Raw genomic sequence first — 24,954 nt, 5'->3', positions numbered from 1 at the left:
GCGCTCACCCTCATCTACATATGCCCGCCTCCCCGTCACGCCCCTCCCCTAACGCCCTGTCCGCCCGCTAGGGGGTGGAACCTCGGGAGGCGTTAGCGAGGAGTCCGCGGTGGGGCGGGCACCCACTCCGCTGCCCTCCCGCCCTTCCCACCGCTGGAAGGAAGGAAGGAAGGCAGGCGTGTCAGCCCTTTCCGTTCCCGCTTCCCCCATTCCCCACAGCCCGGCCCGGCCCTCTGCCGCCTCCTCGCCGGGGGAAGAGGGCGGACGGGCTTCGGGGACGGGCCGCGGCCCTGGACGATCCCCGAGCACGCGGGCTGTGGACGAAGGAGCTCTCGCGGCTCAGCCGCGCGCTCCTACCCTACCGCGCGGACGCGGCGACCCGCCCCGAACGCCGCCGCCCACGGGGGCGCGGGACCCGTCGGGACGGGGCCCGGGAGCGGGAGCCGCGGCGGGGCGGCGCGGGCCGGGCCGGAAGCCCCGGGCCTTCGCGCACCCTCGGCCTCCGTGTCCGCTGGGCTCGCCCGTCCGTCTGCCCGCCTCGCCCGCAGGCTTAGTCCTTTGTCGGCATCCGGGTGGAGACCGCGGACCGTGGAGTCCCGGCCTCCTCGTCCGGGGGAAAGGGATGGAAGGATACACAGATACACACACAGGAAAAGTGAAAGGAAAAGGGGCTGGGACGGGGCTGACGGGGGGTGGGGTGGGGTGGGGCTCGGGGCCTCGGCACCGCCCAAGCGGGGAAGGCTGGAAGGGGCGCTGGGCGCAGGCGCTGCAGCGCGAGCCCCGCGCGCCGAGTCCCAGGCCCCGAGTTCGAGTCCTCAGGACCGGCAGCAATAAATCAAGAACGCAGAAACCACCTGGTGACTCGCACCCCTCATCCCAGCCACCGGGTGGGGCGGATCGGGGCTGAGATCCGCGGGGTGCTTGCTTCCATGCAGCCCGGGTGGAGAAGCGCAGGAGGCCCCCTCGCCGGGGCGCCGGCCCAACGAGGCTGGCAGATGGGGTTCAAACGGCCGCCGGCACCCTAGGCCGCCAGCCAGGGGGGCCCGGGCGCTGAGTGCAGATCTTCTTCCCTCTTAGGGAACAGCCATGCTTTTCATCACACGGATCCGCTGGACGGTGTTAAAGAGGTGGGAAGGAGATTCACCCCTTATGGTGCCCACCAGCAAACGGGGTCGTCCGGCCCCCCGGGACAACAGCTGTGCTAGCCGGGGAAGAGCGTGGAGCGGAGCCTTAGGTGGCGAGGGAGCGCCGCCGTCGCCGGGGTCGGACCGACAGGCGCGGCACGGGGGGGCAGACTCGGTAACCCGGCGGGTTTGAGGCCGGAGCGGGCAGGCGCGGCGGCGGGCTTGAGGCCGGGCGGCCCCAGGCTCGGTGCGGGTGCTGGGAACCTGCGCGATTCCGTGACCCGGGTGGCCTCGGGTCCCGCCGAGCAGGTCCCGGGAAACACTGCCCGCGGGAGATCCATCCAATCCGTCGCCACCACTGTCTCAGAGACTACCCAGTACCAGGATGCCGTGCACTCAGTTATTACTTATCTATTACGAATTATGGGGCGGGCATTGGGGCCGACGCTCGGCCGCGGGGCCCTCACCCCACCTCCGGAGTCACCCCTCCTCCCTCGGGCTGCGAAGCTAGCCCTCACTAGCGCGTCCCCGCCGCGGGCCCCGCCCCCAGGCCCCACTTCCGGTTCGTGAGCTGTCTGCGCAGGCGCCGGTGGAGGACCCGGCTGTTTGGGCGGAAGTGCTGGTCGGGATGCTTCGGTGAAAGCCCTTGTTTCCCGAGGGTCCGCGGCGGTGCGGGCCGCTGACGGCCGCCATGAGCCGGCTCCAGGATGACTACGATCCCTACGCTCTGGAGGAGCCGAGCGACGAGGAGCCCGCGTTGAGCAGGTGGGCCCCCGCGCCGCCCGGCCTCGGGCCGCCTCCCCCGGCCGTGCGGACCGCCCGGCGCCCCGCGGCCGCTGGCTGCGGCTCTGCCTTCGGGGGGGACCCGGGGAGCACGCCAGCGCGCGGAAGGCGTTCCCGAGCCCCCCCGGTGCCCCCTCGCCAGCCGTCAGGGGCCCCGGGGTCGGATTCTGTTTCGGGCTTTACCAGCGGCGTGACCGGAGACGGGTCCCTCACCCTCGCCGCCCCCGCCGCCAGCGCGCGGCCGAGTCGGGGGCCGGGTCGCGTGTGTCCCGAGCCCCCCGGTCTTCAGGCCACCGAAGCCGTCAACGAGCAACGAAGGAACCGCCGACAGGCCCTTTCTGACCATGACCGGCTCGTTCCGGCTGCCGAGATGTGTGTGTGTGTGTGTGTGTGTGTGGCCTAGTGCAAGCGACGGGCACTCTGCCGCCCGCCGGGCCAGCTCCGGAGCCCTCGACTCCCACCCCTGCTGTCCAGAGGTGTCCCGGCGACTCTCGCTGGTGGTAATGCATCAGGAAGCTTACCAGACTTGTGACTTGCGAACAAGTCTCAGTTAATGGTCCTGTCGGTGAAAGGAGGTGCACTCAGGCATCAATTAGCAATTCCTTTTCATTGGAATATAGCAGTACTTTCGGGATTTGTGCGTTTTTGTTATGGTTAAGTCCTCTCCTCTCTTCCTCTCCTCCCTCCATTCCCCTCTTCCCTCCCCTCTCCACTCTTAGTCCCCTCCCCCTTTCCCTCTCCCTCTCGTCTCCTCCCCTCCCCTTTTCTCCCTTCCCCACCTGACTCCCCTCCCGGTCCCTTCCCTCCTTTCTCCCCTTTCTCCTTCTTCCCATCCCCTGTCCCCTCTCCTCCCCTTGTTTCCCTCCCTCCCTCCTTCCCTCCCTCCTTTCCTGTCTGTTATAATTCCAGATGACCTGAAATTTTCTTTTTGCCAGTCCTAGGGCTTGGACTCAGGGTCTGAGCACTGTCCCTGGTTTCTTTTTGCTCAAGGCTAGCACTCTACCTCTTGAGCCACAGCGCCACTTCTGGCTTTTTTCTATATATGTGGTGCTGAGGAATTGAACCCAGGGCTATATTCCCATCCCTATTCTTATTTTAAAAAGAACTGAGTGTTTACAGATATATCTGTCAGGACATGATTTTATTTTATAATTAATTTAGAGCCTACTACTGCTTTGTTTTTCTAATTTAGAACTACTGTTTTATGGAAGCTAGTTGCACACATGAGACTTCTGGGTCAGAGAGAAAAGAGTGCACATAGCACAGAGAGTGTTATGTTGGTTGTCGTCTGGATCATACCACTGAGGCAAATAAATGCCACACATCCAGTATGTTGGCATTGTGGCTAAGGAACACTTGAACTTAGAGAATCTACCTCTTTTGTAGCATTAGTAAATACATCTTGAAAAGAGACACTATCTCATTTCTTAAGGTTGCTCACTGCCAAAACAGTACTGGGAAATGGCCTAGATGAAGAGTGGTCATAACACTGCATTCTTGGCATAGCTGATAAAAATGTGCAGGGCTCATAATTTATTTTTTTCCCAGTCCTGGGCCTTGAACTCAGGGCCTGAGTGCTGCCCCTGGCTTTTTTTTTTTAAATTAAATTTTGTTGACAAGGTGTTGTGCAAAAGGGGTACAGTTACATAATAGGGCGATGAGTACATTTCTTGTGATAGCTTACACCTTTGTTTTTCTTTCCCTTCCCTAGATCAGGTAGGCATATATACAATACCCAGTGTATGAAAATCATATACAGTAACCACGTGGCGTATGCCCTGGCTTCTTTTTGCTCAAGGCTAGCACTCTTACCACTTGAGCCCCAGCGCTACTGCCTTTTCCTATATATGTGGTGCTGGGGAATTGAACCCAGGGCTTCATGTATACGAGGCGAGCACTCTACCACTAGGCCATATTCCCAGCCCATAATGTTTTATCTCTATTTAAGAAAATATATAATTCTATTATTATTATTATTATTATTTTTTTTTTTTTGCCAGTCCTGGGGCTTGGGACTCAAGGCCTGAGTGCTGTCCCTGGCTTTTTGCTCCAGGATGGCACTCTACCTCTTGAGCCTCAGCTCCACTCTGGCTTTCTGCTTATGTGGTGCTGAGGAATTGAACCCAGGGTCTCATGCATGCCAGGCAAGCACTCTACCACCAAGCCACACTCTCACCTCCTTATTGTTATTCTTAAGGTGAGTATTGTACACAGGGATTACCATTTCATAAGTCAAGTAATGAGTACATTTCTTTTTTGGACACTGTCACCCCTTCCTTGTTTTCCCCCTGCTTCCTCTCTCGTCCCTGTCCACAACTGTTTTATTTCTTTTGCCTGTGCTAAGGACAAGCTTTTCTTGAAATACTTACAAGGACTCGAAATTTGCAAAGAAGAGTAGTCTTGCCATATGATTCCATTTTTGTGTGTATATGTCCTGGCACTGGGGGGCTTGAACTCAGGACCTTGTGCTCTTGCTTGGTGTTTTTGTTAAAGGGTAGCATTCTGCCACTTGAGCCATTCATCTACTTCTGGCTTTTTGCTGGTTAATTGGAGATAAGAGTCTCTGGCTGTAACCCCTCTCTTTGTACATCACCTTGACAATAAACATTTGAAAAAGAAAAAGAGTCTCTGGAATTTGTCTGCCTGGACTGGCTTTGAACCTGGATCTTCAGATCTCAGCATCCTGAGTAGCAAGGATGGCATGAGCTATTGGTGCCCAGCTTAATATCTATTTTTAAAACCTTTTTTATTGGGAGGAGGGTTGGGGAGGAGAGGTGAGAGAAAAATGAGGGAGAAGGTAACAAGTTTGACAAGAAATGTACTCACTACCTAACTTATGTAACTAATCCCTCTGTATATCACCTTGATGATAAAATTTAAAAAACTAAAAAAAGAAACCACCTTTTTATTTCATAGTTATTGTAGATCACATGCAGTTTTTGAAATAATACAGATATCCTATATATCCTTTTCCCACTTTCTCCAATATTAATGTATTAAAATATATATAATATCACAGCTAGGGTATGGATATTAAGACAGCCATGATACAGACTGTCCTGTGTCTGTTGCTACAGAGATCCTCCAGCTCTTTTTTTATTTGTTTTTATACTGGTATGGGGCTTTGGGAACTCAGGGCCTGGATATGGTCCTGGAGCTTTTCTTTTTCCCCAAGTAAAAAGATTTTTTGGGGAAGTAAAAAGTGAACTGACCGGCCAGGGCTGCAGCAGCCTAGACTTGGGAGCTGGGACCTCGTGCCCCAGGCCACGCTTACAATCTGTCTCATAGTATCTGTTTGAACCAACCTATCATTCTAGTTAGAATTGGCCCACGGATTCGCCTACTCGTGGGAGGGCACAGGTTTAACCTTGAACGTTCCACAACTCAGGTGGTCAAGCAGTTTACATAATCTGATCACCGTGATGGATTCAGAGCAGACAGGGCATACTCCCAATCCTGAGGCTCAGGGGCGGGAGCTGGAGCTTTTTTTTTTTGCCAGTCCTGGAGCTGGGACTCAGGGCCTGAGCACTGTCCCTGGCTTCTTTTTACTCTTGCTGCTTGAGCCACAGCGCCACTTCTGGCCGTTTTCTGTATATGTGGTGCTGGGGAATCGAACACAGGGCTTCATGTATAGGAGGCAAGCACTCTTGCCACTAGACCATATCCCCAGCCCCAATGTCCTGGAGCTTTTATACTCAAGACACTCTACCACTTGAGCCACAGGTCCAATTCTGGCTTTTTGGTGGTTAATTGGATATGAGAGTCTCATATACTTTCTTACCCACGTTGCCTTTGAAACTCAATCTCAGCCCCTTGAGTACCTAGGATTACAGGTGTGAGCCACTGGCATCTGGTTCAGATACTTTTTTTTTTTTTTTTTTTTGGTTGGGGGATATCGTGCATTGTTGGATGTTTAACAGCATCCCTGACTATCTCCTAGATGTTAGTTGTCTCTGTCTTTGCCACTAGTGTTTTGAGCCATATTAACTGTACCATGAGGGCAAAATTGCCCCTGGTTGAGTACTAAAGGGTGGGGAGAGGGTAATTGTGATATATAAGATAAGTAGGAGTCAGACTTACCTTAATAATAATAGCAAAAAGGAGAGTTTTATTTATTTATTTTGTTGGTACTGGAGCTTGAACACAGGGCCTTGAACTTGCTAGGCAGGTATTTTACTGCGCCCCCAGCCCTTTTTTTGTATGGGTTATTTACTTTTTTTTTTTCCGTATGGGTTATTTACTTTTTTTTTCTTGTAACATTTTAGCTTTTTTGATTCTATACATTGTTTCTATATTCACAAAAATAAAGTTACATTAATGTAGGAAAATAATTTATTTTACTTTATTTTTTTGCCAGTCCTGGGGCTTGAACTCAGGGACTGAGCACTGCCCCTGGCTTCTTTTTGCTCAAGGCTAGCACTCTGCCAACTTGAGCCACAGTGCCACTTCTGGCCTTTTCTATATATGTGGTGCTGAGGAATCAAACCTAGGGCTTCATGTATAGGAGGCGAGCACTTTACCACTAGGCCATATTCCCAGCCCATGGAAAATAGTTCTTAAAATCCAGGGACATCCTAAAACAAACAAATTTAACTGTGTGTGAGATTGTGATTGATCACTTCTCTCAATGTACCGGTTATTTTTGAGATAGGATCTTGCTTCTTGCCCAGGTGTCTGCCTAGATTTGAATTCATGTATTTTAGGCTTCTTGCTAGAGCACCATGACACCCAAGTTCTGTTGCCATGGGATCTTGTGAAGTTTTCTGCCTGGGCTGGCCTGGAATCATATTCTCAGCCTTCCAAGTAGCTAGAATTGTAGCCATGAGTCTCTAGTGTCTGGCTTACAAAACTAGTTTGAGTGCTGCACTCAAAGGATTTTAATGGAAGATTCTTGAGTTGGATAAGTAAGCAGATGAGAGTCCTTAGGAGTAACATTCTGGCAGTATATTGAGACTATGAAATTGGAGAGCTCAGAGGCTTGAAGGTGCTTAGCTAAGAGGCCTTGAGTAAAAACAGGGGTAATTTATTTGTCAAATGGGGCATTTTCTGGAAGTAGATTTTTGTTAAGGTCTCAATATCAGTGGGATTAACTGAAGAGAATTGTGTTTTCCTGATTTACCTTCTGCTGGACTCTCAAAAACTTTGTTCTGTGAAGAAGATAGGCACAAGATTGAAATATTCTTTCACTGTTTACTAGTTCATTAATATCAATGTTACTTATGTACTGCTGATTCTATTCGTAATGTTTTAGGCATTTAATTTCGTTTCTTAACACTTCTAATGTCTGGTTTAATTATGCCATAATCTGCCAGGTGCCAGTGGCTCACACCTGTAATCCTACCTACTTAGGAGGCTGAGATCTGAGGATCACGATTTGAAGCCAGCCTGGGCAGGAAAGTCCAGGAGACTCATCTCTCCAGTTAAACATCAAAAATGTTGAAAGTGGGGGTGTGGTCCAAGTAGTAGAGTGCTAGCTTTGAGCACAAAAGCTCAGAGACAGCACCCAGGCCCTGAGTTAAAACTCTAGGACAGGCAAAGTGTGCTCATACACACTCACATGCACACATTTATGTTATAAATGTGTTAATGGGGGAACCCAATCACAGAAAGCAAGGTAAATGGGTAGAAATTGCTTAGGAGAGTATGGAATATTATTTAGATTTCTCTCTTTTTGCAGTTCTCTGTTGTATTTCTGTGCCCTTCCCCCTTGGTACTGGTGTTTGAACTCAGGGCTTTGCACTTGTTGGGCAGTATACTGTACCACTTGAGCCATCCTTAACCCAGCCTTTTAAGTAGCATTTAATTACCATTGTTAACATATATCCTGTTGATATATTATGTATATATTATTTGCATATTTCAAGTTTTACTTCAACTGGTTTGTTAACCTTCCAGTTCTGTGAGAAAAATTTTAATGTTCATGGAAATATGAATTGGTGCAGTGCTTTTGGAAAGCAGCATGATAATAAAATATTGTGTCTAATTGTATGCATTTGTCCTAAAGAAATGAACAAAAACAAGATGACATGTAGAAATGATGTTCATGTAGAATTTAATGGCAGTGAGTTTAGAAATAAGCATTCAGGAGAGGAAATGTTATATAGATATTAAGATATATTTGGAAATAGGCAGAATTAGTTGAACAATTGATAATTGCTATTTGAAATAGTAAGGAGGATTTTTTTGTATGTTTGTTTTTAGTTAGTTTGTTTGTTTTTGCCAATCCCAGGGCTTGAACTCAGGGCCTGGGCCCTGTCCCTGAGATTTTTTTGCTCAAAGCTAGCACTCTACCATTTGAACCACAGCACCCCTTCTGGCCTTTTCTGTTTATAAGGTACTGAGGACTTGAACCCAGGGGGCTTCATGCATGCTAGTCGAGCACTCTACCACTAAGCCAATTTCTCAGTGTAGTAGGGAGTTTTAAGCCAGTTAATTAATTTTGTGGTGCTGTGGATCAAACATAAGTCTTTGTAGATACTAGACAAATGTTCTGTCAATTGAGCTGTATCCAAAGTGCTGATTTTAATTTTTCTTTTTTTAACAAGTCATGGGGGCTTGAACTTAGGGCCTGGGCACGGTTCCTAAACTTTTCTGCTCAAGGCTAGCTCTACCACTTTGAGCCACAGCTCCACTTCTGGTTTTCTGGTGGTTAATAGGAGATAAGAGTTTCACAGACTTTCCTGCTGGGCTAGCCTTGAACTATGATCTTTAGAGCTCAGCCTCCTAAGTAAGTAGGATTATAGGCTTGATCCACCAGTGCTTGACTCATATGTATATATATATATATATGTAGATGTATATATATATATTATCTTTTTCTCTTTTTTGGCCAGTCCTGGGGCTTGAACTCAGGGCCTGAGCACTGTCCTGGCTATTTTTTTTGCTCAAGGCTAGTACTCTGCCATTTGAGCCACAGAGCCACTTCTGGCCTTTTTCTATATATGTAGTGCTAAGGAATCAAACTCAGGGCTTCATGTATGCGAGGTAAGCACTCTACCTAGGCCATATTCCCAGCCCATATATATATTTTTAATATTAATATGCTTTGTGTTTCACATGCTAGCTCTGAAGATGAAGTGGATGTGCTTTTACATGGAACCCCTGACCAAAAACGCAAACTCATCAGAGAATGTCTTACTGGAGAAAGTGAATCATCTAGTGAAGATGAGTTTGAAAAAGAAATGGAAGCCGAATTAAATTCCACCATAAAAACAATGGAGGACAAGTTATCTTCTCTGGGAACCGGTAAACTTTTGGTTTTGTTTTTATGTATGTTTTTGTAAGCTCCATAAAGGCAAGAATGTTGTCTGTGGGCTTCTGGGTCTCTAGCACTTTCTATAGGTGCTCAGTAAATACTAAGTGGAAGAATAGTGTATTCAGTAGCCTGAGTCAGAGTTTTATTTGCTGACTATGGGGTGTGTCATATGTATTTAGTATTGTTTATTTGTATTATTTCCTTTTGTAGTTGTTACTAAAAGATTAAAAAAAAGACACATGTAATCATAAAAGTATTTTTAGGGTTACATGGCACTGATGTCAGATTTAATGATGTATCATCACAAATTCCTGTTGTATTTTTATTTTTATTTTTGCCAGTCAGGGTCTGGATGCAGTACTTGAGCCTCTTTGTGCTCAAGGCTAGCACTCTGCCACTTGAGCCACAGCACCACTTTTGGCTTTTTGTGAGTAGTTTATCAGAGATAAGAGTCTTACAGAGCTAGAACCATTGGCTTACCCCTGTAATCCAAGCTACTTAGGCGGCTGAGATCTGAGGATCCTGGTTTGAAGCCAGCCTGGGCAGGAAAGTCAGTTAGACTTTTATCTCCAATAAACTACTCAAAAAAGCTGAAAGTGGCTCAGGGACATTGCCTACAAGCCATAGGACTGACTTTCCTGCCTGCACTGATTCCAGATCCTCAGATCTTAGCCTCCTGAGAAACTAGGAATACAGGTCTAAGCCACCAGTACCTGCTCCTTGTTGTATTTTAATAAATAATGAAACATATATTCTTTTGAGGTTTTTTTTTCCCCCTTTGGTGTCAGTACTGGGGCTTGAACTCAGGGCTTTGAACTTCTACTTGACTTTGTCATAGCCTTTTTCAAGGTCAGTCTATTACTTGAGCCATACCTCCACTTCTGGCTTTTTGTTGTTGTTGTTGTTTGTTTGTTTTGTTTTTTGCTAGTCCTGGGGCTTGAACTCAGGGCCTGAGCACTCTCCCTGACTTCTTTTTGCTCAAGGCTAGCACTCTATCACTTGAGCCACAGCGCCACTTCCAGCTTTTACTATATATGTGGTGCTGAGGAATTGAATCCAGGGCTTCATGTATACGAGGTGAGCACTTACCACTAGGCCATATTCCCAGCCCCACTTCTGGCTTTTTGATCACTGATTGGAGAAACGATTTTTTGGAATTTGTCTGAGTTGTATTTGAACCATTATCCTCAGATCTCAGTCTTTGAAGTAGCTAGGCTTATTTATAAGCATGAGCCACTGGTTCTTGGCTGTGTTTTTGTTTGTTTGAGAGAGTCTTACTGTAGAGTTAAGGCTGGCTTGAAATTAATGGTCATATTATTTCAGCGTCCAAAGTACTGGGATTACAGCTTGACTCATTTTTGAGGTGTTTATGTAAAATGAAAAGTAGTTTGTGAAAGTAGGACTCCTCAGCACTGATATTCATGGTGATATGCTGTTTATTAGAAATGAAATATGTAATAATAATAACAACAAGTTAAGCAGGTGTTAGAGGAAGACAGGATTACAGGCATGCAAAGAAATACATATAAATAGTGGTGTGGCCACTGGGTACAGCAGGAAAGAGTAAGACTAGGTTTTGTGTGTAGGTGTTTTCATCCTGGGGCTTGAACTCAGGGCCTAGGCACAGTCCCTGATCTTTTCTGCTTAAAGCTAGTGCTCTACTACTTGAGCCACAGCTCCACTTGGGGCTTGTTTTGGTGTTTACTTGGAGATCAGAGTCTCACAGACTTTTCTGCCCAGGCTGGTTTTGAGCCTCATCCTCAAATCATAGCCTCCTGAGGAGCTAGGATTATAGGCATGACCCACTGGCACCCAGTTTATGGAAGAGTAGTTCTTGATCCACCCTTTCTTCCTGTGGAGTTTTGTTGTTGTTGTTGTTGGTGGTGGTGGTGGTGGTGGTGCTGGTGGTGGTGGTGGTGGTGGTGGTGTGTGTGTGTGTGTGTGTGCTGTGCTGCTACTGGGGCTTGAACTCCTTTTAATTGGCTTTTTTACTGACAGCTGGTGCTCTACCACTTGAACTACATGTCTCTCTAGTCCGGGCTTTATTCTGATTAAGTAGAGATTGAGTCTCTTGGATTTGTCTGCCTGGGAGGACTTGGAACTTGATATGCAGAGCTCAGCTTCCTGAGTAGTTAGGATTACAGGTATGAGCCACTGGTACTCAATTCCTGTGTAGTTTTTATTCTTTTTTCCATTCTGTCCTTTAAAATACGATATTACCAGGGGCTGGTGGCTCATGCCTGTAATCCTAGTCAGAATTAGGAACAGGAGATCTGAAGAGATTGTTTAAAGCCAGCACAGGAAGGAAAGTCTCTTGGACTCTTCTCTCCAGTTAATCACAAAAAGCAGGGAGTAGGGCTATGGCTCAAGTGGTAGAGTGCCAGCCTTGACACACACACCTACACCAACTACCCCAAGATACCCACTGCATGGCTAAAAGATAGAGAGATGGAATGGATGCTGGCAACCTGAACATATGTCTTCTTTATTGTAAGTAGATTTGTAGGAAGGGAGAAAGAAGAATTTTCTCGGGGCTGGGAATGTGGCCTATTGGTAAAGTGCTTTCCTAGCATTCATGAAGCCCTGGGTTTGATTCCTCAGTGCCACATATACAGAAAAAGCCAGAAGTGGCTCTAGGGCTCAAGTGGTAGAGTGCTAGCCTTGAGCAAAAAGAAGCCAGGGACAGTAGTCCTCAGGCCCTGAGTTCAAGCCCCAGGACTGGCAAAAAGAAAGAGAAAGAATTTTCTCATGGTGTGGAGCATTCCCATCACGGAGGGGCAATTCCCTGTAATAGCATGGGGCACAGCAATCAAGCAAGTCACCAGTGGGAGAAAATTCCACCATCCAGATGAGAGTATGAGTAAGGTTGATAGTATCATGATAGTATGTATCATGTATTTTGAGATGATTAGAGAGATATGGGAAGATTTTCCTTTTGGTATTAATCCTATGGTTGTAAACTATACTTCTGGCTCGAATAGGGTCTTCCTCAGGAAATGAGAAAATTGGAACAGCACCAACAAAGTACTATGATGATATATATTTTGATTCTGATTCTGAGGATGAAGACAAAGCAGGTAAGTAACATATTTTGTTTACGAGTATATATTCTGAGGAAGGCTTACCTAACAACTATTTGGCGTTAGGATTTCCCTCTCAGTTTAATCTTTTAGGAACAATGGCAGGCGGTGGATGTGAGCAGCAAATCTGGAGTGCAGAATGATGCATGGCACTGGGTGGTGCTGTATGGGCAGTCTGGGGGTAGAGGGAGGCGAGGCCAGTCCTGCGCAGTACCTCCTGGCTTAGCACTCTTTCCCCATTCAGTCTTTTTTGTTGTTGTTGTTGTTTTTGTTTTTGTTTTGGCCAGTCCTGGGCCTTGAACTCAGGGCCTGAGCACTGTCCCTGGCTTCTTTTTTGCTCAAGGCTAGCACTCTGCCACTTGAGCCACAGCGCCACTTCTGGCCATTTTCTGTATATGTGATGCTGGGGAATCGAACCCAGGGCTTCATGTATATGAGTCGAGCACTCCTGCCACTAGGCCATATTCCCAGCCCTCCCCATTCAGTCTTTTAGCTTCCTCATATTTTTTTTTTTATGCCTACAACTTGTCTCTACTTACATTTTCCTATGAGATTTTTCCTACTTTGTTGGAAATGACTGATTTAATTGTAACAGGAATTGCAGTGGAATATGTAGTAATGTGTTTATGTGGTAAAAGAAGGTTTTTGGTTTTATGTATCATGAATTAAATATTGACTTGCTGCTAGGTACTGCTGGCTCACACATGTAATCCTAGCTACTCAGGAAACAGAGATGAGGATGGTAGTTTGAAGCCAGCCTGCGCAGGAAATTTCATGAGACTCTCATTGCCACTTAACCACCAAAAAGTGGAAGTGGAACTGTGGCTTAAGTGGTAAAATACTAGCCTTTAGGAAAAAAAAAAAGTGCCCAGGCCCTGACTTCAAGCCCCAGGGACTAAAAAGTCCAATGGATTTGTTTGCTGGTGGCTCATGCCTGTAATCCTAGCTCTTCAGGAAGCTGAGATCTGAGGATCATGGTTCAAAGCCAGCCCAGGCAGGAAAGTCTGTGAGACTTTTATTTGCAGTTAACCACCAGAAAAGTGCCAAGTGGTGCTGTATGGCAAAGTGCTAGAGCACTAGCCTTGAGCAAAAGAACCAAGGAATAATGCCCAGACCTTGAGTTCAAGTCCTACAACCACCACCACCACCAACAGAAGTCCAATGTATGTCAATGACCACATACTTTGTGTGTGTGTGTGTGTGTGTGTGTGTGCGCGCGCGCGTGTGTGCATGCCTGTATGTGTGTACCGAGGACTGAAATCAGCACCTTGTGACTATTAGGCATGCAATCTGCCACTCTTGGCTCAAGCAGTTTTTCTACTTCAGCCTTTTGAGTACCTGGAGGTGCTTGTCAAGGTACCCAGCTAGATTTTTTTTTTTTTTAGTGTTTGAGTTGTTTCCCCTGATTTTGGTAGTACTTTATATATGTGATCTTACAGAGAATTTATATATCAAAAATAGTTCTTGCCAGGCAGCTGTGGCTTACGCCTTTAATCCTAGCTACTCAGGACAGCACCCACGCCCAGAGTTCAAGCCCCATGACCGACAAAAAAAAAAGCTCTCATTTTTGATTTGTTATGAGTGGCCTTTTTTTTTTTTTTTTTTTTTTTTGTCAGTCATGGGACTTAAACTCTGGGCCTGGGCCTGGGCACTGTACCTGAGCTCCTTTTTGCTCAGGGCTAGCACTCTACAACTTCAGCCACAATGTCACTTCTGGTTTTTTCTGTGTATGTGGTACTGAGGAATTGAATCCAGGGCTTCATGCATGCTAGGCAAGCACTCTACCACTGAGCCACATTCCCAGCCCCCTGAGTGGCCTTTTTGAAACTGTAAATTATCATTTAAACTCAGTTCTTGAGATACTAGTTTTTTGTTTGTTTTTATTGGTTGTAGGACTTGAACTCAGGGCACTTTGAGCCACAACTCTACACTGTGTGTGTGTGTGTGTGTGTGATTGTGTGTGATTAAAGATAAGAGTCTCATGGACTTTCTTGCCCTGGCTGGCTTTGAATCAAGATCCTCAAATTTCAGTCCCCTAAGTAGCTAGGACTACAAATGTGAGCTACTAGTGCCCAGCTGATATACTAGTTTTTTGTTTGTTTGTTTGTTTATTTGTTTTGTTTTTGTTGCCAGTCCTGGGGCGTGGACTCAGGGCCTGAGCACTGTCCCTGGCTTCTTTTTGCTCTAGGCTAGCACTCTACCTCTTGAGCCACAGCGCCACTTCTGGCTTTTTTCACCATATGTGGTGCTGAGGTATGGAACCGAGGTGCTGAGGAATACAAGGCGAGCACTTTACCACTAGGCCATATTCCCAACCTGTTTGTTTGTTTTTTTAACCAGTTTGTTTGTTTGTTTTTTAACCAGTCTTGGGGCTTGAACTCAGGGCCTGGGCACTGCTCTTGAGCTTCTTTTGCTTAAGGCTAGCACTCTATCAGTTGAGTCACAGCGCCACTTCCAGCTTTCTCTGTTTATGTGCTACTGAGGAATGAAACCCAAGGCTTCAAGTATGCTAGGCAAGCACTCTACCTCTAAGCCACATTCCTAGCCCCTCTGTCATCTTTTTTTTTTCTTGCTAGTTGTGCAATATATTTCTTTTAGGAATGGTTTTTAAATATTCTTAGGGTAATATAAACAAGTAGATTGCTTCTTTTAAGTTTAAGAAGTGTGAACTTTAGACATGATACTTAGCCATGTCCTTAATCTTTTGAAAATTAGCACAAGTGACCAAGAAAAAAAAGAAGAAACGGCACAGGATTCCAACAAATGATGAATTACTATATGATCCTGAAAAAGATAATAGAGACCAAGCGTGGGTTGATGCACAGAGAAGAGGGTAAGAGATAAAATTTAATATTTAAATCTTTAGAAACAAATACTGAAAAAGCATTTCCAGTACATATTCTGCTATATATGTGTATGTTTTTAATATATACACATCCTTTTTTGTATAAAAAAAACCTGAATAGTTTATTTAGAAAATACCAGCAAATTTCGGTTACATGATTTATTTTGGGAGGGAGATTTGAACTCAGAGCTTTATGTTTGCTAGGCAGATACTCTAACACTTAATCTGTCCTTTCAGCTTTTTTTGGCGGGGGTGGGGGTCGTCTTGGACTGTGCCAGCCTGACCCTTGATCCTCTTATGTATGCTTTCCTTTATAGATGGGATAATAGGCATGTGCCACCATGCCCAGCTATTGGTTGACATGAGATGTTACTAACTTTTTGTTCAGAGTAGGCTCAAACTGTGATTTTTCTCACTCTCTGCTTTCTAAGTGACTACTTAGGATTGTAAATGTGAACCACTGGTACCTGACTTGTACTTTCAGTTCCTTTGGTTCCGTACCTCGGAGTGGAACCTTTACATTATATGGAAATTCCATATTTTACTCATTTAATTTTTGTATTTTTTTTCCCAGTGCTGGGGATTGAGCCCAGAGTCAAAGATGCTAAGTGAATACTCTACCAGTGAGCTACATCCCCACCCCTATATTTAACGTTTTGAGGAGACACGTGACTGAACCATTTTACATTCCTATCAACAAAATACAATGAGTAACAAATTTAACTTTGATATGAAGGCTGTATTTTTCCCCCAAAAACTGAAGTTGAGCTTTGCATATTGCGTACCCCATTACCCAGTGCTTATCCAAATTGCCTGTGCTAGAGAATCTCATGGGAAATTGAAATGCAGACCTTTGACCATGCTTCGTGATTGGCTATTCAATTCTGTATCCTTGTATCTTGCACAGTATTTCAAGACAGTAAATAGTTACTGAATAAAAGACTGAGTTATTTTCTTGGGATTTTGGTGTTGAAACGTGCTGTGTTAGAGGTGTTTAACATTATGAAATATGTGTCATGTATTTTCTGGAATTTTCCTTATAAATGTTTGAAGAGTTTGCGAGCATTATCAAGTTATTTTCCTTTTTTTCAGTACTCTCAGTTTTCTGTAAGTCTTCTAGAAAAATAGGTACTCTTGGCTGGGTGCCAGTGGCTCACACCTATAACTATAACCACTCAAGAGGCTGAGCTCTTAAGGATTGTGCTATGAAACCAGCCTGGGCAGGAAATTCCATGAGATTCTTACCTCTGATCAGCCACCAAATAACTGAAAGTAGAGGTGTGGCTCATGTGGTAGATTCAAAGATAGTACCCAAGCCCTGAGTTAAAACCCCAATACTGACATAAAATATATATAAGTAAATAAATACTGATGTATTTTAATGTCTTCATAAATGGACTCATACTTTAACCTTTCAACCAGCAAGTTTTTTTGAGCATTTAATATATGCTATACACTGTTCTAGCATCTTGAAATACAGTTGATAATGACAAACAGAAGTCTTTAAGAACTTGAGTTTCCATTCCTGTTTTATTAATGTAACTTTACTGCATTGATGGAAGGCTATTTTTTTCTTTTTTGTTGGTTATGGGACTTGAACTCAGGGCCTGAATGCTGTCCCTGAGCTCTGTCGCTCAAGGTTAGTGCTCTACCACTTTGAGCCACAGCTCTACTTCCAATTTTTGAGTGGTTAATTGGAGATAAGATGGGCTGACCTCAAATTGTGATCCTCAGATCTTAGCTTCCTGAGTAGCTAGGATTACAGGCATGAGCCACTGGCGCCGGGCTTGGATGGAAGGCTATTTTTTTTTAAGAGTTACATATTTAGGGTTGGGAATATGGCCTAGTGGCAAGAGTGCTCGCCTCGTATACATGAAGCCCTGGGTTCGATTCCTCAGCACCACATATATAGAAAATGGCCTGAAGTGGCGCTGTGGCTCAAGTGGCAGAGTGCTACTAGCCTTGAGCAAAAAAAAAAGAAACCAGGGACAGTGCTCAGGCCCTGAGTCCAAGCCCCAGGACGGGGGAAAAAAAAAAAAAGAGTTACATATTTACAGAAAAATTGAGCAGATGATACAAAGAGTTTCCATATACCACTGCCTCACCCCAGCATATACAGTTGTTACATACACTGTTGTTGCATCCATATGGTACAGCTCTCACAATTTAGGAACCAATATTCATAAATTATTCCTGACTCAGGTTTGTACTTTATTATATTTCCTTAGTTTTTAGGTGATGTCCAATTCTTGTCTCAGGATTCTGCCTAGAATACCATTATGTATTTACTTGTCATGTCCCCTTTAGCCTAAAAACAGCATTCTAGATCTACTTCCATATTTTTGGGGACTTTCAGTGCTTTGAGGAGCATCATGGAGTATGAAGAAGGTCCTTCTGATGTTTTTCTTATAATTAGACTGAGATTATGTTTTTGTTTTAATGGAACACTTCATAAATTTGTGTGTCATCCTTGTGCAGGGGTCATGCTCATCTTCTCTGTATCATTCCAATTTTAGTATACATGCTGCTGAAGTGAGCATGAGATTATGTTTTTTAAAAATAATTGTTTGTAGTCCAGTCTGGTCTTGAACTCCCAACTCTCCTGCCTCAACCTGGGATTATAGTCATGTGCCAAGGAAGCTGAGATCTGAGATCGAGGTTCAAAGCCAGCCCGGTCAAGAAAGTCCATGAGACTCTTATCTGTAATTAAACACCACAAATCAACCAGAAGTGGGGTTATAGTTCATGTGGAAATGTGCTACTGTTGAGCAAAAGAGCTGAGATAGCATTCAGGTCCTGTATTTCAAGCCCTAGTTCTCACAAAAAACAAAAACAATCCAAAAAAAAAGCAACCAAACTCTAGACATGTACCACTACCTGTATTCTTTGAAAGTAGGTCACTAGGTGCAGTCCAGACTTAACAAAATACCTGGGGAGTATCTCTAGAAGCTATTTGGAGTTTTTCTGAATAGATTTATTTTCTCACTGCCATTTATTTATCCAGTCATTAAGTTAGCATGTACTATTTTAAACTGAGTTATAATCCATGCTATTTTATTTTGGGGCTCAAGTTGTTTCAGTTTGACATTGCAAGCTCCTTTATTTGGCTCCTGCTCCCCTTTGACAAAGTTTCTCTTGTTTTGTTGTGTTTTACTACTTCTTCACTTTGTGTTACCTGCTTTGGGTTGCTTTTATGCTGTATTTCTAGAATCAGCCATTTCTCTGAATACTAGCTCCTTTTGTTGGAGAATTATGTTAGAGACCAAGATTTACCTTTAATGTGTTTCTCCCTTTTAATTTCTTTTCTGTTGTAGTTACCATGGTTTTGGACTACGGAGGGCACACCAGCAACAACAGCCAGTTCCAAACAGTGATGCCGTCTTGAATTGTCCTGCTTGCATGACCACTCTGTGCCTTGATTGTCAAAGGTAATCACATGCACACGCGCACATGCGCGTGCACGCACATGCAACAAAAAACTTGATGGCCCATATTTTAAATCAGAAATAGAAGCCAGGCACTAGTGGCTCACACTTGTTATCATAACTATCAGTAGGCTGAGTCCAGTATCTGGATTGAACACCAAGGGCTGCAGGCCTTCCCTACCACCCATCATTAACTGGTGGCTAAAAATCATCAACAGATCACAGAGTAGCATGAAAGCCTGCAATGCAAAGGGGATGCAATAGCAAAATGGCGTGTGAATATACACAAGCATGAATGAAACAAATCAATTACATATACAGTAACCAAATAATCAGCCTAAGTTTTAAGATAATCTCTATTAATTCAGCACCTTATAATGTAGACTCCTAAGCCTGTGAACTCCTAGTTGGAATTCTTAGATAATAGTCAAATCTAAAAAAAAAAAAAATCAGTACTGTAAAACCTCTTAATAAATGTAATTACCAATTCACCAAAGACAAAATACTACAACATAGATCCATGCAAAAACAAAGCAAAACAAAACAAAAAAACCTATCAGTAGGCTGAGACCCAAGCCAGCCTGGGCAGACAAACCCAATAAACTCTTACCTCCATTTAACCACCAAGAAGCTAGAAGTGGAGCTGTGGTTCAAGTAATAGAGTGTTAGCTCTGAGTACAAAAGCTTAGGGACAGTGCACAGGCCCTGGGTTCAAGTCCCAGGACTGGCATACATGCACACACACAAAATCAGAGAAACTGAGTTTTGGAGACAAGTTCTCATTACATATAGCCCTGACTGGCCTCAGGTTTGTGATTCTCCTGCCTCATCCTCCTGAGTGCTGAGATTACAGGCTTAGATCGCTATCCTTAGCAAAAGGCTTTTTTGGTTGTTTTGTTTTTTGTTTTATTTTGAGAAAAAGACTTTTTTTTTTTCCCAGTCCTGGGCCTTGGACTCAGGGCCTGAGCACTGTCCCTGGCTTCTTTTTTTTGCTCAAGGCTAGCACTCTGCCACTTGAGCTACAGTGGTACTTCTGGCCGTTTTCTGTGTATGTGGTGCTGGGGAATTGAACCCAGAGCCTCATGTATACGAGGCAGGCACTCTTGCCACTAGGCCATATCCCCAGCTCCGAGAAAAAGACGTTTTAAGATAGGTAGAAATTCCTTTTTTTTTTCTTGGAATCAGAGTCTTGTTGTATGAGCTAGGCTAGCTTTAAACCTAGCATCCTCTTGCCTACTATCTCCCATATGTGATGATTACATGGGTCTGCCACTATGCTAGAATTTTTTTTTTATTCTTAAAATGATGTACAGGGATTACAGTTACATACTTAAGGTAGTAAGTACATTTCTTTCTTTCTTTTTCTTTTTTGCTTTTCAGATTTATTTATTTAAAAAAAAATCCAGAATGGATCAAAAGAACAATCATCAAGGATGTAGGTGCCAGACACAGGCCAAGAGAATAGCTAGAAAAGTACGCCTTGGGAACATTCAGAACTTCATTACTACCTTAGTTTTTTTTTTTTTGGCCAGTCCTGGGCCTTGGACTCAGGGCCTGAGCACTGTCTCTGGCTTCTTCCCGCTCAAGGCTAGCACTCTGCCACTTGAGCCACAGCGCCGCTTCTGGCCGTTTTCTGTATATGTGGTGCTGGGGAATCGAACCTAGGGCCTCGTGTATCCGAGGCAGGCACTCTTGCCACTAGGCTATATCCCCAGCCCACTACCTTAGTTGTAAAAGCTATAACCTAACATAAATAGCTTAGTTTTTCACTGACCTAGCTTCAGCACCTACAAACATGGCATAGCTAGCTGGCTTGCCTTGCAAGGCCTCAGTTGAAGGACCATTTACATTTCATTTTCATTACAGTAAGTGAGTACATTTCTTGTTATACTTGTTACCCCCTTCCTCATTTTTCTCTCACCTTCCCTCCCCCTAAATCTCCCCCGGCTTTCATCATTTTTCTTTAACCTTCCCAATGACGGACATTTTCATTCTGGTCTACAAAGCTTATGAACTCTATGGACATTAACAACAAAACAATTTCTTCAAGGTCAGGTAATATGTACATTTCTTTCCTGTGCTTAGTATAATCTGTTCCCTATTTTTTTCTCTCACTCCTTCCCCCCCCCACTGCCCTTGCATTGCTTAGTTCGCTTTCACTTTCATCAATATCTATTGCAGCGTGTGGCCCCCTCTACTGTATTCTTTTTAACCAGCTTTCCACTCATTCTATGACCCCCCCCTCCCAGCTTCCTTCAGATGTGCACCATATGTGAGGTAAACAATGTAGGGTCCTCTAAATACTATAAGACTAATTAAGAAGGTGTCCATACTTTGTTTCCTTATCTTTGGAGTTCTTTTCAGTTTGTATGTTGTTTTAGGTACATACGAAGTAGTGCTTGGGTCTTACTTTTTGGTGCATTTTTCCCAAGACTGTCCTTTTTTTGGTCTCACTGTGTATTGGTATCTTGGGTCCTGTTTGCTTTGTCTTGTCTCTTCGCAATTTGTAACACCTGCATATCAGGGAGACCACGCACTGTTTGTCTCTCTATTCTTGGCTTGTCTTGCTCAACGTGATTTGTTCTAGTCCTGTCAATTTCCCTGCGAATTATGCTAGAATTTTTTATAGACTTCTATACTTCTGTCCTTGGTGCTCTATTTTGCTACAGATAATTTTCAGTATGTATTGTATAAAAAGTAGCTTTTATGTTTCTTTTGGTAGTACTAGGATTTACTTATTTATTTATTTTTGCCAGTCCCGGGGCTTGAATTCGGGGCCTGATTAATCTCCCTGAGTTTTTTTTTTGCTCAAGGCTAGCACTCTACCACTTGAGCCCCAATGCCACTTCTGGCTTTTTCTTTTTATTTGGTACTGAGGAATCAAACCCATGGCTTCATGCATGCCAGGCAAGCACTCTATCACTAAGTCACATCCCCAGCCCCAGTACTAGGAGTTGAACTTTGTGCTTTGTGCTTACTAAGCAGGCACAGTACCTCTTGAGCCATTCCCCAGCCCTTTTTCCTGTACTTATTTTTGAATAGGTGTTGTGAAAGGACATGATCTTTTTAAGGAAAAACTTTTTTTTGTCGTTGTGGAGCTTGAACTCAGGGCCTAGGCACTGTCTTTGAGTCACAGCTTCACTTATGTTTTTTAGGTGGTTAATAGAAGAAGATAATGTAGAACTTCCCTATGACCCAGAAATTCTACTTCTGCGCATTTATCCAGTAGAACACAAACAAGGCCACACTAAAGCTACCAGGACAGCTGTGCTTATTGCAGCATCGTTTACCATAGCCAATATAAGGAATTAACACAAATGCCCCTCGGTGGACTAATGGATCAAGAAAATGTGGTATATATACACAATAGAATTCTACTCATCATCCATCAGAAAGAATGATACTGTACAATTCGTAATGAAATGGAAAGACTTGGAAAAAATTATTAAGCAAAGTAAGGCAGACCTAAAGAAACATGGATTGTGTGGTTTTCCTCGTATGTGATACCCAGAATGTGTCTATAAATCTACAATTCAACATACTGAATGACTAAAATAAATAACACCAGAACATGATAAATTATACAGGTCTGTAAGCATTCACACTGAGTGAGATCAAAGGAGGGTATTCTTAGAAGAGGATAGGTGAAATAGCTGTGCGCGTCTGACCATATAAAATAGTATTTATCAAAGTGAGCTCCAGGAGGCTGGGGATATGGCCTAGTGGCAAGAGTGCTTGCCTCGTATACATGAAGCCCTGGGTTCGATTCCTCAGTACCACATATATAGAAAATGGCCCAAAGTGGCACTGTGGCTCAAGTGGCAGAGTGCTAGCCTTGAGCAAAGAGAAGCCAGGGACAGTGCTCAGGCTCTGAGTCCAAGCCCCAGGATTGGCAAAAAAGAAATGTACTTCCCTTACATATGAAAATGTAACCCCTCTGTACATCACTTTGACAATAGAAACAGAGCAAACATAAACTTAAATAAATGACTAAAGTAAAACAAAAAAAAAGTGAGCTCCAGGAAGTAAAAATGCCTTTTTTCTTTGTTGCTGTTTTGTTTTCATTTCCTTTTGTCTTGTTTGTTCACTTTTCTTTCTTTGTGATGATAAGCTGCGACACAGAAATGGGACAAAGAGTGAATAAATGTGGCAGTGATACTGGATACTACGTTAAAAATGAACTATTCACCTTGTGGTTGGGAAGGGATAAAAAAAACAGACCAAAGGAAGGGGTGACACTGTTCAAAAAGATAATACTGTTTTTTGTTGTTGCTTTTTTTTTTTTTAATTGTTTATGAGGCTTGAACTCAGGCCCTGGGCACTGTCCCTAAGCTGTTTTGCTCAAGGCAAGTGCTCTACCACTTTGAGCTATAGCTTCACTTCCAATATGTGTACTCTTATGTGAATTGTGTAACTGTAATCCCTCTGTATGTCATCTTTACAATAGCAATAAATAAATGAAACAAAAAGTCTCACGGCTTTTCCTGCCTGGGCTGCCTTCAATCTCTGATCCTCAGATCTCAGCATCCTGAGTAGCTAGGGTTACAGGTGTGAGCCACTGGTGGGTGCTTGGCTTTCTTCCCACTTTTTTTTTTTTTTAAATTTTTATTGTCAAACTGATGTACAGAGAGGTTACAGTTTCATACATTAGGCCTTGGGTACATTTCTTGTACTGTTTGTTCCCTCTTCCTTCCCTCCCCCCCCTCCTTTCCTTCCCTCCCCCCCCTCCACTTTTCTTATCTTTCTTTTTTTCCCCAGTCCTGCGGCTTGAACTCAGGGCCTAGGCACTGTCTCTGAGCTTCTTTTGCTCAAGGCTAGCACTCTACCACTTAAGTCACAGCTCCACTTCTGGCTTTTTCTGTATATGTGTTACTGAGGAATCAAACCCAGGGCTTCATGCGTGAAGCACTCTGACAATAAGCCACATTCCCAGCCCTGTCTCCCCACTTTTAAAATAACTCTTTCGCATTACTTTAAATTTTCTGTTTTATTTCTGTTTTGTCTTCATTTTGGTTTGTATTTCAGTGAGATGTTGGTGTTGTCAAGTTTTATCTGAGAAATAAATTAAAACATAAATCCAAAGTCTGTCTTTCATTTTCCTCTTAGGCATGAATCCTACAAAACTCAATATAGAGCCATGTTTGTGATGAATTGCTCTGTCAACAAAGAGGAGATTCTAAGGTATAAAACTCCAGAAAACAGGAAGAAAAGGCGGGGCTATAAGAAGATGAAGTCTAACCGTGAGGATCCTGCAGAGCAGGCAGAGACAGAAGAGGAGGAAATCTACCATCCAGTCATGTGCACAGAATGTTCCACTGAAGTGGCAGTCTATGACAAGGATGAAGTCTTTCACTTTTTCAATGTTTTAGCAAGCCATTCCTAAACAGCATAGCTGGCATTTAGTTTCCCAGTGTGATTTACAAGGCAAATATGGACAGTTACTTTCCTTTTACCTATTCATATCATTAAATGATTATGACTTATTTGTGGAAGCAGTATTTTGTCTTTATGAAAGAAAATGGTTATCAGTCTTTATCTTTTACCCCTTCCTTTTTCTTTTCGGCTTTTTTTTTTCCATGAATTCTGATGAGGCTGAGAATTCATTCCCTTTTTTGATGGACATTTGGAAATTGGGGGGCTTTTTATTTATGAACGCTCTTTAGAATTAAAATGTTCTCAAATTATAAATAATCTTTGTTTCTGAATGCCTGAGAACATTTTCTGTTGCTTTAGCAAAATACCTGAGGTTAAGAACTGTGTAAAAAGAGGTTTAGCCAGGTGCTGGTGGCTATACTAGCTCTTGGTGGTTCATGCTGGCTAGTAATCCTAGCTACTCAGAAGGCTGAGATCTCAAAATCGTGGTTCAAAGCCAGCCTGAGCAGGAAAGTCTGAGACTCTCATCTCCAGTTAACCAGCAAAAAAGCTGGAAGTGGAGCTGTGGCTCAGTTTGTAGAGTGCTAGCCTTGAGCAAAAATGTTCAGGGAGGGCTGGGGATATGGCTTAGTGGCAAGAGTGCCTGCCTCATATACATGAGGCCCTGGGTTCGATTCCCCAGCAGCACATATACAGAAAATGGCCAGAAGTGGCGCTGTGGCTCATGTGGCAGAGTGCTAGCCTTGAGCAAAAAGAAGCCAGGGACAGTGCTCAGGCCCTGAGTCCAAGCCCCAGGACTGGCCAAAAAAAAAAATGTTCAGGGACAGTACCCAGGTTATAAGTTCCAACCCCAGCACACTCCTCCCCACCCACCATGCATCTACTGTCTAAAAATATTTAAAATTTTTTATATTCTATATTTCAACCAATGGCTGGCCCAGGTACAGGCACAGCCTGTCATCCCAGTGACAAATGGAAGCACAAATAGGATAGCAGTTTGGCCAGCCTAAGAATAACGTGAAATGTTATCTTTAAGACAAAAAGAGACTAGGTAAGTGGCTCAAGTTTT

The 24,954-nt window shown here is 44.1% G+C and overlaps 1 protein-coding gene and 1 non-coding gene across 3 annotated transcripts; one reads left to right on the top strand and one right to left on the bottom strand.

Annotated features, from left to right (window-relative positions):
• Positions 1 to 1,709: 1,709 nt before the first annotated feature.
• LOC125363257 (E2F associated phosphoprotein) lies at positions 1,710 to 23,993 on the top strand. Of its 2 annotated transcripts, XM_048362352.1 has the most exons (6): positions 1,710 to 1,889; positions 8,971 to 9,152; positions 12,144 to 12,239; positions 14,958 to 15,075; positions 18,402 to 18,515; positions 23,619 to 23,993. In XM_048362352.1, the coding sequence occupies exons 1-6, from the start codon at positions 1,816 to 1,818 to the stop codon at positions 23,893 to 23,895; spliced, it is 861 nt and encodes a 286-aa protein (XP_048218309.1). In that variant the 5' UTR covers positions 1,710 to 1,815; the 3' UTR covers positions 23,896 to 23,993. The 2 variants fall into 2 exon arrangements, with proteins under 2 accessions (XP_048218309.1, XP_048218310.1); XM_048362353.1 differs by lacking the exons at positions 14,958 to 15,075; positions 23,619 to 23,993 and having other exon boundaries at positions 18,402 to 18,472.
• LOC125363746 lies at positions 17,521 to 17,627 on the bottom strand. The gene has a single exon (XR_007213327.1). It is a non-coding gene; the product is annotated as a U6 spliceosomal RNA (small nuclear RNA).
• Positions 23,994 to 24,954: the final 961 nt, after the last annotated feature.

Source organism: Perognathus longimembris, chromosome 14 (genome assembly GCF_023159225.1).
Source record: "Perognathus longimembris pacificus isolate PPM17 chromosome 14, ASM2315922v1, whole genome shotgun sequence".
Taxonomy (NCBI): domain Eukaryota; kingdom Metazoa; phylum Chordata; class Mammalia; order Rodentia; family Heteromyidae; genus Perognathus; species Perognathus longimembris.
Note: the sequence above shows the minus strand (reverse complement) of the source record. Positions and strands in the feature narration are given on the sequence as shown.

What these genes read in the sequence shown, in the direction of transcription:
- LOC125363257 (XM_048362352.1), top strand. Translation starts at nt 1,816, where the DNA reads ATGAGCCGGCTCCAGGATGACTACGATCCCTACGCTCTGGAGGAGCCG. An exon ending in TGAGGATGAAGACAAAGCAG is followed by an intron (nt 12,240 to 14,957) that starts GTAAGTAACATA and finishes TTTGAAAATTAG; the next exon opens with CACAAGTGACCAAGAAAAAA. An exon ending in GTTGATGCACAGAGAAGAGG is followed by an intron (nt 15,076 to 18,401) that starts GTAAGAGATAAA and finishes TTTCTGTTGTAG; the next exon opens with TTACCATGGTTTTGGACTAC.